General features: G+C 41.5%; 1 protein-coding gene across 1 annotated transcript in view; it reads right to left on the reverse strand.

Moving 5' to 3' along the window:
- The window catches only part of slc24a4b (solute carrier family 24 member 4b), a 28,833-nt gene that overhangs the window by 2,435 nt on the left and 6,644 nt on the right, over nt 1–19,754 (reverse strand). Inside the window, 13 exon segments of the mRNA XM_034527663.1 lie at nt 218–384; nt 880–1,021; nt 1,291–1,460; nt 4,189–4,240; nt 4,242–4,309; nt 6,272–6,324; nt 7,013–7,038; nt 7,152–7,226; nt 7,562–7,665; nt 7,815–7,899; nt 7,991–8,065; nt 9,998–10,074; nt 19,633–19,740. Of these exon segments, the coding sequence (XP_034383554.1) occupies nt 218–384; nt 880–1,021; nt 1,291–1,460; nt 4,189–4,240; nt 4,242–4,309; nt 6,272–6,324; nt 7,013–7,038; nt 7,152–7,226; nt 7,562–7,665; nt 7,815–7,899; nt 7,991–8,065; nt 9,998–10,074; nt 19,633–19,740 (1,202 nt within the window).

The raw sequence follows: 19,754 nt of genomic DNA on the forward strand, positions 1-19,754 counted from the left end.
CTTCCCTGCTGCATTAGTGTATTGCAATCATCTAGAGCCCTTGATTACGTTGTCCCTGTTGTGTCTAACCAAAAAGATTACATTTTCAATGATATTGTACAAGGACCTGAAAAAAAAACGTCCGATTCATAACCTCAGCACGACTAGACATAATCAAAAGTGGTGTCCTGGCAAATGCCCCTCTGAAAATGTATTAAGTTCTTGCTTTCACACTCACCATCCAGACCATAAAGTAGGAGAAGACAGCAATCCATATGGTGGACATGATGAAGGAGAGCATGAAGAATCTCTCCCAGCGAGGATTGCCAGAGTTGGGGACGGTGAAGAACAGCAGCAGGAGCAGCGGCCACGAGATCAGCCACTTCAACTTGCTGCCGATACCCCCTGCGCAGCAACACATGGGCACACGATTAGCCTCTCTAGTAATATGGTGAAGAAAAGGTTTATTGCTCATATGACAAGTACAATTTTTATTTTTTTTTATCGTTTTTTCAAATATTCATTTAAATATTGAGAAATAAATATGCATTTCATTTCACACCAAACCTCTCACTTTATAATTTAATCTGGTTTCTCCTCTCTGATGATGTGAATCTACTTTTTCCAGCAACTGGATCACTAAAGTCATTGTAAGTAGACACTGTCCTCCGTCTATTGTGCATACAACATGTGCATTTGAGCAAGGGAGTCAATAAGCACTGAAGCAGAGTTATGTTTTGCTAATTTCAAGTTAGCAATACGGAAGAACATGAAATAGTTTCAAACAAGTCTGAAATGTCAAAGCTCTTATATAACAAAACAGAGATTATTCCGATGCCCTTTATACCCACCAAAGAATTCATCTGTGGATTTATGTGTGTAGTTTAACAAATGACATACTTGGAATATGAAATGGCGAGATGGTTTCATTTTCCTTCTCTTCGCTGGGTTTGTCCTCTGGCACGTTTCCATTCTCGATTTCAACCTTCCCGTCGATCACTTGCGTCTCCACTCCATTAGCTGCTTGCACCAACTTCTGGCGCTTTCAGAAAAAAGAAACTCAGTCAAAGAGCACATGCGCAGACGCGCTGCGACTGCTGCGTTTACGCCATATGTTTTATGCATCGTCTCTGCAGTTATGAATGAATAAATAAATAGCAAAACACAAATACATGTGACATGTAAACTGCCAGCGAGATAAGGATACTCTTCAAGCTTTGAAAAATGTCGACTAAATTCAAAGCTGAAAATGTAATGCATATACACATAGCAGTAGCAGCTACACCCTCTTATTGGGGCGCTGGGCTGTACCTCTGTGATGATGAGGCGACTGGCCATGCGCAGACGGGTCTTGGGTCCAAAATGGCTGGTGACCATGACACGGAGGCCAGCTTCTGGGAACCTGAACTTTGAAGGGCTGTCGTTCATGATCTCGTCCACCATCACCACGGATCCACGGCTGTAAGCCTTAGTGGGCTTGACTGAGGTGTGGAGGAATTGGATGCAAACATACAAAAATAACTTCAATCTACCACACCATCAACACAGCCATAGGTTTTTATGAATTTTTACATATTTTATTTGTCACACTTAAGTGCACATGCTTCCTGACTGAAGCATTTTGAAAATGTACTCCCTGTCCGAGCAGCCTGAAAACTAATTTAGACTTAAAGCCATCAAGCGATATATACTTACTATAAACGTCTGTAGTGTCACTTTGTAGTCTGACGCACTACAATGTCCCGGGCGAAGTTACTAAGGAATATTAATGGACGCTCAACCAGGGCTACTTTGTCACCATGTCAGAACTTAAGCTGCAGCAGGCAAGATTTTTATGTCAACACGCACCATTCCCATTAACCTAAATCACAATGTGGACAGTTTTATGCCTGTACAAATCAAAACTTCCCCTAAGTCCCCTAAAAAGAAAAAAAAAAAAATGTATGAATGTCTTTTTCCAACTCCTTTCGCGCCACTCCCTCATCCTTACAAAGTGACCTAGAAACTGAGGTTAGTGCCTTTATGTTGCCTTAACTGTAATGAAGGAAGTGAGATGAAGCGATAGATGAACACTTAATCATTCAGTTGATATGAAATATTCATGTTTTTTACCCAACAGTGGCGATGTGGAAAATATTCAAATGTTACTACATGAACCTGCATATATTTGAGGATGTAGCACTGGTAATGCATGTAAATAGGAATAAGAAGCACAGATCTGCAGAAAACCCTATTGGCTGAAATACTACTTAGGGGCTTGAGCTAATTCAGTTATGATTGGGCTACTTATTTATTTATTTTTTTAAATTATGTGGTCCTGATGGAGTAGCATATTAACAGTCCCAGATGATTTATTCCTTCTTTCATTATATCTTAGGAGGAAAATAGTTTTAAAATCGTTGAGCCCCCCCCCCCACACACACACACACACATTCCTCTGGTATAAACAGAGTTAACATGATTTCTGGATACTGAACATCAAATAGCTTTCCCAAATTGCCTGGTGCAGCTTTGAAGTTGCCTAGCAGTTGTGAATATTTATGACGGATTTCAAAATGACATTAAAGACCTGACATCTTTGATCCAACCATCTCAAATCGTTGCACAGGTGTGGAACACTTGGTCAGTCCACTTCAGTCGATGTGTGCTCCAACAATAGTACATATCTTTAAATTATTTACTGGGATCCTATAACTCTGATGTCCTGTGCTTACAATTAGATATAAGATGCAGTGCATGTGGAATAAGAAAAAGTTGTGAACTTATTAGTTTAACTCTGCCTTATTATGCATGCAAGGATGCACATAAATTAAGTGCGTAAACAGAGCCGGCATCAACATTTCCTCTTGTGAAATCCATTACCACTTCAGGAGTGAGTGGGTCTACGCCCCAGAGACCAGCAGAAGAAAGTAGTATGCAAGCAGAAAGAATTGGCACACAGCAGCACAACACTGTTGACAGTAAGCAAGAATAAGTTTAGTAAGGCTAAACAGACAGGCATGTTAAGACTAATGCAGCCAAAAGGTAAGGGTTAAATCTCTCAGGGGTTAAATGTCACCGATTAGACACTTCTAAAAAAGGTCAAAAGCAGGGAAGGAATTAGTCGAGAACTGTGTTTAAGGAAATCTCGCCCAAATGTGACATTAAAAAGATGTTATTTAGAAAAGTTAATTTCTTTTAAGAAGTTTGAAACCAAAGACAAAGTCCCCTTGACATTAAACTGCATACAGAAGGAAGATTAAGAATATCTTTATTATGCTGTTCCCGTTTTAAAATAGAATTTAATTGTGTGCCCCCTGTGTGCTCAGATAAGCTTCAGTTGCACTCTGAAGAAGACTTGGTGGGCAGGGAGAACAAATGGAGGAACAACGAGAACTTTACCACAGGAAAAAGAACGTAAGAGGGAGACATTTGACAAACCGTCTCTTCAGGTAGTGCAGTTCATGAGGGAAAGGACTCACGTTTTCTAGAGCTATGGAAAATGATCCTGCAGAATCATGTTTAAAGGAATAGTTTGAGATTTTGGGAGATGCGTTGTTTTTTGGAATCCTGCAGAGAGTTGAGAAGATCAATATCACTCATGCCCAAATATAAAAGCCACAGCCAGCAGCCGGTTAGCTGAACACACTGTTGCATAATAACAAACAGGTGTGAACAGGGAATCCTGCTGGTGACAAAATCGGTTGACAAGCACCGCTGAAGCTCAATATTAACATTAAAATCTTGTTTGTTGAATTCATAATTAAAAAAATCTGAAGTGTAAACAATAACTTGAGCTCCACAGCTGATGTGGCAGACCATTTCTTCCGTTACCTTTGGACCAGGTGAGCTATCCATTCCCGCTGTCTCATAGGCTGAACTATCAATCTTCTCATCCAACTGTCGGCAAGGAAGCAAATAAACATATTTCCCAAAATGTTGAACTATTCCTATATGTAAATTGCAGCAGAATACCATAGAAGATGAAAATACTCAAGTTAGTTCAGCAGAAAGGGGCAATGGTTAAAGCCACATCCCTCCAACAGGGGGGGAGGGGGGGGACTGTCTTCCAGAGCAAAAGTCAAATCTTCTACACATTTCTTTTTCAACATCCAATTTATGTTCTGACAGCATAATTTTGGGCAGCCAGCCTGTCTGATTAACCTTACCTGATGAGATTCAAAGGCAATGACGGGTCGTCATCCCAAACATAGTCATAACTAGTATTACCGTCTTCCATCTCACTGCTGGCCGCAGCGTTACCATTGGCCACGTTCTTGTTAAGACTTCGGCCCCATGAAAAATCTCTGCATGCTGGTGTTGAATCTAAAAACCAGATGGAACATAATCCCTGAATTAGAGACACTCAAATAATTTGGCCCAGATTCCCAAAAAGGGAAAGAAAAAAAACAAGATCGAGTTTCAACATCCACAAATAGGGTTTATGAGTTCTGATGAAAGGCTCCAACGACTTTCTAAAAAACTGCATCAGCATAAACTGTATGAAAAATGGCTGAAATGTGCTATTCTGCATAATAGAAGAGGAGAAGTGTTCCAATAGGCCAATCACAAGCTTTCATATGCAAACAAGGCTCTTCAATAAGACCATTTGAGTGCATTACATAACAATTGATTACAAATAGTCCCTTCTGGCAGCCTTTGAACAAAAATGTGCAAAGTAACAGCTCCATCACATTCAGAAGATACACCTTCAAAAGCCAACAAGAACTACAAATGTTTTGCATTTCACAGCTTGCAAGAAATGATTCATAATAGTTATCTTAATTCCAAATCAAGTTTATCCTCCTCTGATTTAAGGGTTTATGGCTAGTGATTTTCAGATTTTATGAAGATTGATGAAGCCCAGCACTGGCAAAGTAATATGTGTAAAATCAGAGAAAACTCAAGCTAGCTAAACACAGATCGACAAAAACCATGAAGATTGAAGCAGGCTAGGTGTTTCTAATACATGAGCTTTGAGGGCTGCATTTGAAGACCGTCAGTTGGCTCAGTTTAGGCCCAGTATTCTTGACTAATGATATACAAAAACACCCATTATTTAAGATACTAAAGTATTAACAGAGATTTCTACTTTTATTTTGTGGCAATACGCCTTTCTCTTTTCCGTTATTTGTTTTCGTAATTGGGAGTGTGAATGCCATTTGAGGAAGAAAAAGAATCACGGCCGAGCCCTGGAAGGTCACCTCAGCGCTCGGACCGAGCTATATAAAACCCACTTTACACCATTTTGACTGGAACAGCCCAAAAGTGGTCAGCGGATATTTTTGGGAGAGGCAGACATATGACGGCACATACAGTAAGCACTTCTTTCCTCCAAATGAGAAAGGAGAGGCGAGATCCGGTTAAGCCCGTGCTCTTAGCCACTGCAGAGGGAGAAAGATTAAACTCTTATGGCAGGGAGGCGAGCAGGCTGCTGCAGAGTGTAACACAGATTACCAGCTGGACGAGACAGCGGCGCAGGACGACGCGTGTTGGCAGTGTGCAGTTTGGACTAGAAAAGACACAAATGTGTCGCGATAGACCGGAGTCTGTATTGTGTGCAAACGGTTTGCTCATACAAGATGAAAAGTAGCGAGACAATTGTAACAAATATTGTGATTGAATGCACTTAACACCAGACAATAGACCCGAAAAAAGAAACTACTTCTGATTCTAATAATCAAAGGTTTGAAGGGGCAATAGTTTTATAAAAGAAAACACAAATGAAACTCCATAAAAAGAAACTATTAACGCTAATTATCTGGAAGACTATGTGCAGCATCCATTTATTTTTTCAATCAATTATACAATTATTTTAAGTTCTGATATCTAGCATAATTGTCAAATATCAAAATGTTAAATTGTGTCCTAACTGTTAAATTGCATTCTTTGAGCTTAATCTTTTACATTACATGTAATTTAGCTGACGCTTTTATCCAAAGCGACAATCAATTTACAATCATACACTGTAGACAGCTACAAGAACAATTCGGGGTTAAGTGTTTTGCTCAAGGACACATCGACTAGGGCGGGGATTGAACCACCACCCCCTGATTGAAAGACAGACCTGCTAACCACTGACCCATAGTTGCCGACTAATCTTAATCTAACAACTGGGATAAGGGGACATGAATGAGAGCCTCCCCTCTAGCTGGAAACCCATTATTCTCTCGGTGAAACTATCATGCTCATAGTAAAAAAATAAAAATGAAACGCAGACTGAAGTAACTCTCCCCACAATTACACTCAGGTTGTTGCAGTGGGGTGTATTACGGAACAATAACAGATTTTTTTTTGAATGTGCAGAACTCACTTCATGACAAGATATATCCAGCATACATGAGCACCAGTATCAAACTCTCCCACCTGGTGAGGATAAAGATACAGGATTAATTAACTAAATGAAATAAGACAGTAAATTCAGGTTCCCACATGCACACAAAAATATATTTTAAATATATATTTTTTAAATCCAGTATCATTTAGCTACTATGAATATTTGCATATCTTCTAGCTGCCTGCTACAATCATTATTTGGTGGTATTTAGGAGTGAAAGCAATTGAAAAACCTGGATATTTAAAACTTTAAGGATCAGTGTGTATAGTTTAGTAGCATTTAGCAGTGATGTTGCAACCAACAGAATATCCCTCCACTCACTGCTTTACCGTGTGCCACCATGACAGTGTCTTCATTCTGAGCTAATGAAAACACAAATATTCTTAGTGTCAGGTGAGTATACACTTTGAATGGCGTATAACCTTCATAACTATGTTTTCCTCTGAATCCTTTAAGTCAGACTGTAACCTTTGCTGAACAATGACTTTAACAGTAAATTGTAGTGTAACATGAGGTCTGAATTGGCAATGTATTAAAGTTTGATAACATGCCAACACAAACTAGAGGCCAAACAAGACCCGGTAAAGCTGTAGCAGCAAAGTCCTTGAAGTGATTGACTGACTGTTTTCTTGCTTATGAATTTAATGCGCCAATTGTAAGTTAGTCTCTTTTTAAAATATGGACACATTAAAAAGCAAAACTGGATGAATAACTTACCAAACTATCTTCCCGTCGTAGATGAACTACAAAATATTTAAAAAAAGAAAACATAGCTTTTATTAGAAAAAAATATATAATAATTCAAACAAAAAAAAGAGGCTGATATATTTTTTTTTTTAAATCAGGTCCAACTTACTGCAATTAAAGCCAAAACAGACAGGGTGTAGTAGAAGGAATCCCTGAAAACTGCCCACCAGGTCAAAATCACCACCTGATTTAAAAAGGGCAAAGTGCAGTCATATTTTGGATCATTATTCTGTGGTGGGTTCTGTGAAGCATCTTGGTTCATACATCTGGTATTAACCAACAAACTTAATGTCAATTTCCCTTGACAGAAAGAGCTTAGAGACGAAACATGTATTTATTTACGCCTCCAGAGTTCAGTTCTCTATTTCTACTAAAACCATTTTTGAGAAAGCTAACTGAAGCAGATGGCTTTGTTTCCCCTCAGCAAAGAAAATGCTACACATGTGCTGCTCTGCAGTCTATAAATAAACAAAGATGCAGCCGGAACAGTAAGTCACTCCCTCTAACACGCACACACACCTGTCCAGCAAAGATCCCGCAGACACCAATGATGCAAAGGATGTTGAAGACCGCCGAGCCAACGATGGTCCCCACCCCCACGTCACCGTGGGTGATGAAGACACCTGCACATGTAGAGAGGCAGCCAATCAGAACCAGTAGTGACACCAGCCATCTGGGAATGTCTCCGAGTGTAAACACATACTCTGTGTGTGTGTGTGTGTGTGTGTGTGTGTGTGTGTGTGTGTGTGTGTGTGTGTGTGTGTGTCACTACCAATGACTGAAGCAAAAAGCTCTGGTGCAGAGCTGCCAGCTGCCATGAAGGTGGCTCCTGCAACATCTTCACTCAGATCAATTTTCTGCAGAATTGAAGCAAAGTGGTGTACGCAAACAAAAACAGCATTGTGTGATGTTAACACTGACACAGCAAAGACTGCAACTCCCAAGTACCTCACAGATCTTCTCCAGCGATGTCACAAAGTATTCGTCGCATGTTATGGCGAGGGCCAGAAACATGTAGAGTGCCTATAGACAGAAACAGTAGAGTTACGTTTGCTGTGTGTGTGTGTGTGTGTGTGTGTGTGTGTCTCAAGGGCAAGACAGTGTGTGTGTGTGTGTAGATAATCCTTAAATCAGCAGAAATTAGTGGAAGTTAATAGAGCCTTGGCAAGAGCAAGATGTTCTCCAGCTAAAGGACAGGTGAAGGGGAATCTCAAAGCACAGCATCCAATTATGATAGTGCCTGCATTAAATTCAAATGTCAATTCAGCAACAAGCAGTTCTCTTGCAATTTGAAAAATCTACAGGATCTGTCAGGATATATGTGAGAGGAGAAGTGGAGGAAGCAGCATATTTCAGTAGTTGAGGCGAGATCTATAAATTATAGATCAGCTGTGACATCATCAGGGCCCGGCAGCCCCAGCAGCTGTGCTCTGCTCTATGCTATCCACAGGGGGCAGTACAGGACTGCAGTATGATCAGAAACCAAGTTTGGGCAAACACAACCTTAGTGATCATGTTTTTATTCAGGCCGAGAGAAGACGAGCTGCTACTCTCTAAAGTATCCTCGTAGGCAGGGATCTCCGTGCTAATGTAATCTGTGTGGTGAGAAGTGCTTAACCATGTTGAGAAGGCAAAGTACTACAGTTCTCACACCTCTGCTAAGAATGTAATCGATTTATAGTCGGACAAATCCAGTAGGTCAAATCGTCCTGTAGTCCTTTTCGTATAGAATTCCCTGTGTTCCCTTGCCGAACTGCAGCGAAGGCATTGTAACAAAAATTAAAAAAAAGGGAATTTTTGACTATCACTTTAAGACAGACTTGAAACGGTGTGAAGCCATCCTGTAATCCAACAAAACAATCCATTATTTAAAGTCTTGGCATTTCTACCCCAGTATGTTGAAGGCTTTGAGGCAACATTTCATGCCGAGATATCAAATTTCCATTCATGTCCAATTCATTTTGGTTTCTGGTCAAAATGTTCTGAGCGTGCTGGGGGATGTGTTATGACGGGAGCCTCGTGACCTCAGTATTTCTCAAATCCTGCAGCCCTGACTTGCATTTGACTCGTAGAAACTTTTTAAAGCCAGTTAAATCCAGTATGAAGAGCATTACCTCCTGCTGAACCACTTAAGAACTCCATTGAACTCCACAGGTCAAGTCAGTGGAGTTTAGCATGACTAAATGTAGACGATAATGCTTTTTCAGAAGCAGCTCGTAAAATATAAATACACGGGACAGGCAAATGTGCATTTATAAAGGCTTCATGATTTCTATAATGAATAATCATTCTTCAAATTAAACTGACTAAAAACTGCGGTAGTTTTGTAGCCGTTCCAATGTGCATTCAATACATTTAAAAGACTACAAGGGTTAGATCAGCCGATTTTTAATCTTGTTTTACATACTTGTACGGATTTGCTCTCTGGCCTTTTTTGTTTACTGTATTATACACCCGTGTCAAATGTGATTGTGCTTTAATAATTAAAAATAAATGTCATAACATTTTAAAGTGCAATTACTTAGCCATTCCCAGAGCTTTTGTTCGTATCCCACAGACTTCCTCGGCACAGATCTGCATTACAGAGGACATGAACCTCCACGCTCAAAGTACTATTGAACTGTTCTATCCGTTCCTATCTTCCTCACATCCGTGTGCGAGTTTACATCAAGGAGTTTGATTTGTACAAAACAGGTGAATGCCGATTTGTGCGTGAAATCATTTGAGCATTAAAAAGCTTTGTCTTTACAATCTGGCTAAGCAAAAAATGTTACTATGCAGTAACTCCAACCTTACCTTCCCGGCTTAGAGCTAAAAACAAGCAATTAGTCTGCTAAGTAAAAAGCTTCTAAATCCACCTCCAACCAGCTGAGCTCTACTGAGAGTGTTGACTGGGGACAGATGTGATGGAAGATGCAGATGCAGCAAGTTCTAAAAAAAAAAAAAAGTCCTTACCGCCGCGATGTGGAACAGAACGGCCCCGCTCTTACGTTCATCATTGGTGAACAGGTCATTGGGGAACTCGTGTATTGCTGAGGAGAGAGGAAATGTCACGGTCACCACACAGTAGCGGCAAAACAGCGAGGTACATGTCCCCAACCAACCCAGTGAGGGCCAGAGGACTTCATGATGGGTGTCAGTCTCAAGGAGTGGCCCTGGGCTGCCCCATTGGTTCAGCAAGCTTCCACTGAATTAGTTTTGTCATGATAACAATCAGTGTGATCTTGACTCGTCTAGTTCCATCCCTTCACACTTAATCACCTAAAACAGCAAAAATCTCTTGTATATCTAAAAACAGGGCACCGCAGCCTAAGGGGTTCAAATGCAAAATAAATAGCCTGTGATCATCCCAAAAAAAAAAAAAAAAAAAAAAAAAACCTGGAACCTCAAACATCAAGGTCTTTGAATTTCCAAAGGACTGAAAAACAGCCTGCACTATGTCACACCACTAGGCAACCAATGACGACATACCTATTCACGGAAGGAAAAAAAAAAAAGGAAATCACATCTTCTCAAAAACTGATGTAAAAGCCTGGGCTATATTAAGAGCTTGCAGTCATACAGAATTAAAGCAAGAAGGCAGAAGAAGAAAAAAAAGCTCCCATGCTGAGGACTCATCATCCATCCCCAGTGCTCCGGCTGGAACACAGTGTGATCAGGGTGCCACCATACGGCCCACATCTCTGGGAGCACAACCACTCCACAGTGCACTTGGCCCTTACCCTGACGGGTCCCGGCATCTGTGGTGATCTGCCCCAGTCAGACCGGTTCCTGTTGGGCCCGAGCTGCAGGCTTGCATCACGTTTCTCTTTGGAACGAGTCTGTAACATACCCTGCAACTTACTGCATTGGAGAGGCACAATGTTGGACAAGTTCCAGTCAGGGTTTCGAAAAAACACTACTGAAATCGCTCTGAGGGTTTCAAATGAATTATTGTCCTCTGACGTAGGTGACTGCTTCGTCTTAGTGCTCCTCGACCTCAGTTCTGCATTTGACACCGTAGACCACAACCTCCTGATTGAGAGGCTACGTGATTGGGTGGGAATATCTGGCACAGCGTTGAAGTGGTTATCATACCTTGCAAACAGAAGTTTTACTGTCTCTGTGGGTGAATTTGTGTCAGACATCTCTCCACTGTCTTGTGGTGTACCGCAGGGCTCTGTTCTGGGGTCTCCATCATTATATTTAGACTTATTATCTGTAGGACAGATTACTACAATTTATGTTACTTATATGCAGATGATATCCAACTCCATGTCTCTTTCAAGCCCAGTGAGGCCTTCAGGTTAACTCGACTCCTTGATTGTGACAATGCTATTAAGGACTGGACAGCAGTATATAATTGTTTACAACTAATTGCTAATAAGACGGAGGTTCTGGTTATTGCACCTGATGACGCTGTCCCTAGCATTCACTCCTCTGTTGTCCACCTCAACCTGCGTAATCTCGGGGTAATTTTTGACCAATCCTTGTCGTTTGAACCCCATGTTAAGCAGCTGTTCAAGTCTTGTTTCTTCCACCTAAGAATATTTTGCAAACTGAGATCTGCATTATCAAAAGCTGAATTCATGATCACTTTTATCTCTTGTATTGACTATTGTAACGCACTTTTCTCCTCACTCAGTAAGTCTGCACTTAAACGGTTGCAGATAATACAGAATGCTGCTGCCAGAATACTGACGAGGACAAATAGACTATCTCACATCAGCCCCATAATCAGATCTACTCACTGGCTCCCTGTCGAATATAGGATCCACTTTAAAAATCCTCACTCACTTACGAACACTGCACAGTCAGACTCCTGCATATGTGATTGAACTACGTCGCCCTTATTCACCAGCCCACAATCTCAGGTCCAACCAGTTAAATCTTCTCTCCGTCCCACACACTCCTTAAAACCCGTGGTGATGGAGCTTTTGGGACAGTAGCACCAAAGCTGTGGAGACCCCTATGGTTTGATGAGTCGGGTGTTGGTTAAATACATGCTCCATGGCCTGCTTATCGGTTTAGATTTATTTTAAACTTGCAGTGCAGAATAAACTGTACCACTGAAACAAAGGTCTAGTCATGCAGCAGCTCTGTGAGGCTCTACTCTGGCATAGCGGTGCTAGCTAATGCCAGCATGCCAACATCCTCCCAATGGATTAGGACTTTAGCATGAGTTTTTATTGTCTTTTCTACAGTTTAGGTTTTTTTTTGGTTTCAACTGTTTTAAATGGTCACCCAGGTTGTATTATATTCTCGTTTGTGTGGTGTCACATCATTTGGTGTCTGACTCAGTGGATAACTGACCTTTTTTTAAAAATGCATTCTGTAAATCACCTCGATAAAATAAAATACATTCTTCCCGTCAGGTAGGGTTGCCAAGTTGTTTACCACAATGGCGATAATAGAAAAGGTGCTCACAATGACAGCAAGTAAAACATTTACTATGTTCACCATCTTAATTTAGTGTTAACATGCTAACATCTGCCAATTGGAGGTAAACGCAGTACAGCTGTGGCCGACTGTCAAGTATGTTCACCTGATGCTGGCGCTAGAGGAACAAGCAGGGAAGCACCAAAGTTAAACAGCCCATCCTGATGGGGTCTTGGCTACGTGCCAAATGTCAGTTTGTTGTAGAGACATTTCGCCTAATACCACATGCGTCAACCTCAACTAGATAGGACTGCTTTGCTGTGGCACTGCCGTTTGTTACATCATTTGGGTATTTGTATTTTTCAAACCGCTGTAGTCCCGAGCCAGCACAATAATGCCGTTTGTAATTGAATGCAAGGCAAGCTTTGGGCCCTTGTCGCATATGGACTCGTGAAGTGGAACAGTGCTCACCTGAGACTTCCCGCTGCATCTGTCCTCACCGTTGCCTGTTTGTATGACATTTGGCGGTGTGTACACACACACACAACCTGAATCAGCGCAGCATTTGGAACACTGCACAGGAAAATCAGACACTACACAGTATTTGGTCCAAGCCCACGCAAACTGATGAATTTCACCATTTAAATCCCATACATGGATATTTTTTTATGTTGCATCTCATTTGTCATCGCAGACATTTACTTTGCCAGAAATGGCATTGTAATTTCTTTACATCATGGCTTTGATCCAGCCATGATTGTGTGTGTCTCATTGTAGCACCGAGACTGCCTTCATGAAATGCAACCGATTAGACAAAATAGTACGAGTAATGTATTTGACATTAAATATAATGAGAAACTATAACACCAGGCTGACATTGGGATCTTACAGCAACATGGACTATTGCAGGCAGCTTTAGCTCATTTCACTGCCGACAGGTTTATGCGCTGATTGAAACGTGTCGGAAAGCCGCCGGCCTCAAGCAAAAGCGCAAGCAATTACAGGATTTGTCAGCTGTGCCCTCAGAGGTGACTGAAAACAAACTGATGCAGTAGGCTAAAGTCCTGATACCTCATGGACCAACACCCACAATCAGACAATCTCCTACCTCTAATGCTTCTGAAAAACCATGGGGAAAGTATCAGGTTTGAATTTCCTGCTGTCAAGAGCCTTTTTACCTCCTGCTTCCATGTTCAGCCGCCAAACCTGCAGGTCTGCCATTAATCAATAATTAAATGTCATTGCCATCCATGTTCTTTGGTTACATGTTCCGGCCCCTTGCCTCTGTGCACAATCAGGTCTGGCTGAGAGGAGTTAAAAATAGGTGATCACAAAAGGTGTTTAAAGGGCGCCAGCAGCGGGCCAGCATAGAGGGGCAGGCAGGGGTCACCTCCCCATCCCTGTAAACACTCAAGCAGACAGCATCTACAGTGTTTGTCCGTGTCTCCTCAGTGTAGAGGTCAAACGGGACGTGAACATGCCTCCACAGCCGTTTCCCCACACAAGGACAGGACGTACAAACTGGAGCGGGATACCAAACAGTCATGCATCTCAAATGAGGCCCATAAATAGAAATCATAAATAGTATGTTGCTCAGTGGAATTCGGTATAATTTTTACAAAAATGTCTTCAACATAGGATACAATTATGGCTTATGCCTTTATTACATAATGCTACCACTGTCTTTTGTATTTAAAAAGGTTAGAGAAAAATAATTAATGTCAGTTATCAAAATATCTGCAGGCTAATTTTCTTTCCGACAGTGAATATTTCAATAAAATGTTTTATCTCCAAGAAGAGTTTTGCTTGCTATTCACCATTTCCTTGTAATAATTTCATAAGACATTGCTTTTAGACATATGCACATGTTTAAGATGGCGCGGAGCAAGCTGCCATCAGAATGGAGGATGTGCTGCTGAACAAAAAGGTTATTCAAGAGTACAAATCGGAAACTAAAAGATGCATCTGTGCTGCTGTTCTTGTGTTTGCGTGGGGCTGCCGTCTGTTTTGGAAGCAACGAGGGAGCGAGAGCGAGGGGGATGTCTGCACCGGCACGCCAGGCACGAGGTAAAAAGAAAGAAAGAAAGAAAAAAAAGGCCTGTTCAGAGGCTGAGCTACAAAATCTATAAATAAACCCTGGATTCTCTGTTCGGACACCTGACTGCGCCGCCAAGAAATTACTGGCAATAAGTGTTAGGCGGATTTGATGAGATGCGCTGCCATCACTTCGCTAAGTGTGGACATTTAGGGACAGTGTGAACATTAGGGGTCAAACAAGAAAAAGAGTAGTCTGAAGGTTTGGGGGGGGGGACCAGGGGCGGTCCTTTTCCTGTCTCATCCCGGATGCATTATATCATCTCAGCCTTCCCATGCTTGATATAAATATCTCAGAATTAATAATTGTAGCTTTAGTGTGCACAGATGGACAAACATTGTTATACCATATGTACAGGACGGCAACTTTTCACAAAAGGAAAGGTGTCATCTGCAGTTAGCTCATAGAAAGTAAGTTCAGCTTGACATGCGAGGCCCAGTTTACGCTGGTTAGCGGCAGTAATGGTGTGTTGACACTATTTACCCGTTAATAATAATAATAATAATAATAATATTTGTTACAAATTTGGCAATCATTTAAAAAGAATTATAAATGATATCCTGTTTGAGTGGCAGTAATGTTATTCCATAAAAACATGATAGTTTATACTTTGTGCTTTGACTGGGATTCTATCGATACGTTAAGCCAATTCAAATTCATTCAATAATTACATGTATTGTAAACAAGCGTATACTTCCTTGGATTGGTTGCCGCACAAAGTATAGCCATTTAAAAACACATAATACACAAAAGTCTTACAAATATCATCTCTACATTAGGTGACAAGTCTCTACATATACAAAAATCTGCTCAGATAACCTTACTTTATTGCCGTATTAAAGCCAAAGCATGACAGCAATTCTCTACATTTGTGCAATTATTCCATAATCTGGTAATATTCCAGACATTATGGTGCAGTTACATAATGGAGCTCAGTATCGGATACCGTCTGCTGTCCCAGAGATGGAAAAATGGGCAGGCAAGTCTCCACCCAACGCAGCTACTATGGTGTCCTGGACTAAACAGATGAGATGGGGCCATGCAAAATATGTTTTTTAGAGTAAAAAAAAAAATGTCATCACTTAATAAACAGCCAAATAAAATTAATATGATGTGAGCATGATGTTTTGGCAGAGTGCCCGGTGCTACCTTCTGTCACCGACCCACAGACCAGCCAAGTCATTAACGGAATAAAGTTGACACTCAGTACAGTAGTCAAGACTCTTCAGGAGGAGAATGATTCCTTGAGGTCGTTATTAGTCAATTAGATAATTAGTTTACTCCAGCAGACATCAATAAAGAGCATGACTCAAAAGTAACCGGCAGCCATTCTTGTAAACATCACGAGCAGCCCGACTGGAAAATCTGTGTCTCAAAGAAATAATAACTTCTTAAGGAGGGCAGGGGCTTGGGTTAACCTACAACACACACACACACACGTATCCTCGTGTTAGTCGTTACTTTCACAAATGCTCAAACATCACATGTACAACTGCTCTTGCATTTCACCTGCATGAACACACGCATACCTATTACACTTCTACATTTAGCATGAATTCCCCTCAGCCTTTATGTGATCGTGTTCATATGAGAGCGAGCGGTCGGGCTGCTGAGAGAGGCCAAGCTGGTGGACCAGAAGACACCTGGTTCAATAACCGCTGTGACACGCATGCCTTCAGCCGTGTACAGGAGAAATAGGTAAACGGCTCCCTCAGGGGTGAGGTATGGATCGCCAACAATACAGAGAGTAGAGCTGCCTTTAAACCTAAAGTCCCTCTTCTCGGTTTTTATTTAAAAATAAAATTCCAGCCAAAAGCAGAGCAGGCTGGAAATGTATGAGGCTGCAAATCTGAAGCAGAACAGAATGCGACCGAGTGAATACATAAAAAAAAAGAGGTCAGGCGCGTTTGAACTGGGCAGCGTGGAAAGTGCTCTGTGCAGGTGCTCGTGCCTACGAGCCCCCTCTCCTCTGCATTGTTCCACCATTGGCATGCGAGCGCAAAGCAGAGCGAGGTCAGTTTCCATTATGCACAGCAGCATAATCCCGCTTGTGTAATTCCCTTTTAAAAAGCCTCCCTCTGGTGTTTCCCTGGAGTTGACGAACCAGCATTCCAACGTGGAGTGGTTGCCTCCCGCTGGCGGCAGATTCAACCCTCGTGTTGCCACCACAGTTCCTGCCTACCCCAACCATACATCACCCCCCCAGAAAAGGACATTGGCATACAAGATCCTTGTTTGCCAGCAGCAGAACTCACTACTCGGACATTTACACCATAACACAGCAAGCCTTGTCAGGTTGACAATTCCGCTTTGGGCCACAGTCCACCCCACAGTTCCTCTCCTCACCAACGCAACTTTTCAAACCAAACATGCAACATGTGCCCCCCCCTCCCACCCTTGGCCGTGCGAGGATTAGAGCCATATCTAAAACCACTACGAATCAAATCCCGTCGGATTAATTCATAGTACAAACCCGGCCATACTAAAACCTTTGCTTTGTCTACTTCTCGCGCTGTCTACATCCACCGGACCAATTATGCAACTCAAGTGGGAGTTTTAAATATATGGTATTGGCAGCATCTTTATTAAAAGCCAATTATTCCTCCCACAGAACATTAGCCACTGTGCTCTACCCACCTCCTCTTTAATTTTCTTTGCTCCACAGTTGGCATCAGCTGGTCCCACATTGGGGAATATATTCTAATATTCTGTCCCCAAGTGAACCTCAAGCAAAACACACATTTCTGATCATACTTCTTATTTTAATTTGGAAATAAAAACTGACATTGTTTTTTGATCCACAGAGTTACTTGAGACTTGTTGAATTTAGGGGAGAAGAGTACATTTGTTCCATTCGTCATGGGCCTGCTACAGGGGAAATGCATCTCAAGATATGCCTGCGACTGTTATTCATTACATTAAAGCAGCAGCACAAAAAAAAAAAGAGTTTAGAAAGCACCTTGTGTTTACCAGGAGTTATTACTGAAAGACCAATATAAACTTATGATGAATGGCTGCCTTAGCAGCACAAGTTTCAGGACAAGAACAAACACATTAGCTCCCCGTGAACCCTGAAAAAGGACTCCCTTGCTGATCACAGAAATAATGAGGAAAAGGCAGAGAGACCAAACTGCGCGTAATCTATGCAGCCCACAAACAGTGGCTTAATTAAACTGAGCTTTGAATGTTGCACACTCGGCATAAAACGAAAAAGCCTCCAATAATAATGATCATCCTATCGAGCAGGGGTCCAGCCACGGTTATTGCCGGACACACCACTGCGTGATCAGGTCAGGACAAACGTACCAATCAGTGATACTAAATTATACTCGCTTATTGAGAGCGATGGAAACAAAGAACTCTTCAGTTCTTGGCAAATGCGTTTGTCACACTAGAAAGACCATGTACATCCATTTAGATTAATGTGCACCATGAACAATAAGGTAACTATTGTCTGTCAGACAGAGAAAAGAGTTCCAAGCGATCAATGTTAGATTTTAGAAAGTTTTTTTTTTTTTTTTAAAACACAATATTTTACATAATTTCCCCCCCTAATTTAACTAGAAGTCCAAATGACTTGTTAAAGTAATGTTTTGGACTATAAAACATTGCACAGTTACCATTAGAGACAATCAGTGCCCACAACAAGCCATAACATAGCAACCGGTCATCTGATGTGCCTGAAATCTGACTCTATAACAGGATTATTCACAAGACCATGACCCAAGAACAAAGAGTCATATGACCGGCTCACAGTGACGAGGCACAGCAGGGTTGGGATCAGAGGATGGAGGACTAGAGCCGCTGAGACATCTGTGGAATGTGGAATATGTCTGGTGATGCCGATCCGGAAGACATTTGAATAAATAAAAAAAGGTAATCCTAAAGGATTAGGAAAACTTAAAGTACATAATCTTGTCATTTGGTGCTCATTTCAACAGGACCCCACTGTGATATTAAAATAGTCTCAACACTGAATAGTTCAAATCAAGCAGTGTAAAAAGGTTTGTTTTGCTCGTTTATATATAAAATAGCAGGTCACGGCACCAATGATTCACTAATCCCTGAGGGCGGATGCCACAAAAAAAGGTTTTTTAAATGACTTCCTACATTGTCTGTGCCCTGGTGTCATCCTGTGTGCTAGCCAAACACAAATGGTGAAACAAATCCCAATATTGAGTTGAACCTTCTCTTGAAGGGGACTTTTTTTTTTAAACCCAGAGTGAATCTTTTTCCGAAGGTCTCATTTAGCATCTACATTTCCACTTGATGACTAACTGCTCTCACCATTACAAATCTCGCAAATCTTGTTAACCAATAAATATCACCGCTAACCCTGCGGCTCGAATGCAGAGCTTTTCTCACGAGTCATGGGGGCTCAAATGAAACAGAAGTTGTAAAAACACAAGGCAATTCAATTGACATCTTGCCATTGCTGCTGGCACATTTCCATCAATAATACCATGAAGAAGGTAGTTTTAATGTTTTCCGTTGCAGATGTCAGCATTGTCAATGGAACTTGTCAGCATAACTAATTGGAGAGAATGCCGCTTCCTTTAAGTGTACCAACGATGCTGTAACATAATCAATACCTGCCCCCTTCAGCGCAAGTATTATTAACTGAGCCAGAACAATAGAGGCCCAATTAAAGCAGCATATCAACTCAAACTCCACCTACTTGGTGCTAATTTGAGCTATTCCTACAAATTCATAAAAGTGTCGTCTTGGAAAAAAAGAAAAAACGCTCAGTTGTAGCGAGTATAGTTCATCCAATGCCATTCCTGTATTAGTCATGCCGTGTGCATTCATTGGTGAACTCTTGAGCTGGAGCACAAAGAACAAATCTTCGGCTACTTTATATATTTTATGAATACAACATCCGTCTCTTCAGCTTCTAAACGCTTCACTACATTCACTGGATAGTCGCCAACTTTGCTCGTCTGCCATTTAGTGCCGAGCAGGTAGCGTATAGCAGGCTTTTCATGGCGGTCTTGCTGGGAAAGAATATTTTTTAGTATTTGCAGGGCGTGAAAACATGGCTCGCTCAAAAGACGTAAAATCGCTTCGTGGAGGAGGTGTGAGGAAAACTGCAGAGGGATAATTCTCTGTTGATTGATTAGCATCGATAATAGCGTACCTGGTGCTGAACAGTTCTTCTGCTCTGTTTCGTTGTCTGGTACTGAAGCCAATAGCCGTCTTCCCCAGTGTTCAGGGTCCGTATGTCCCTCCACAATCATCCCATGGCCTGCAGAAAACAGA

The sequence above is a fragment of the Cyclopterus lumpus genome, chromosome 24, assembly GCF_009769545.1.
Source record: "Cyclopterus lumpus isolate fCycLum1 chromosome 24, fCycLum1.pri, whole genome shotgun sequence".
NCBI classification, from domain to species: Eukaryota; Metazoa; Chordata; class Actinopteri; order Perciformes; family Cyclopteridae; genus Cyclopterus; species Cyclopterus lumpus.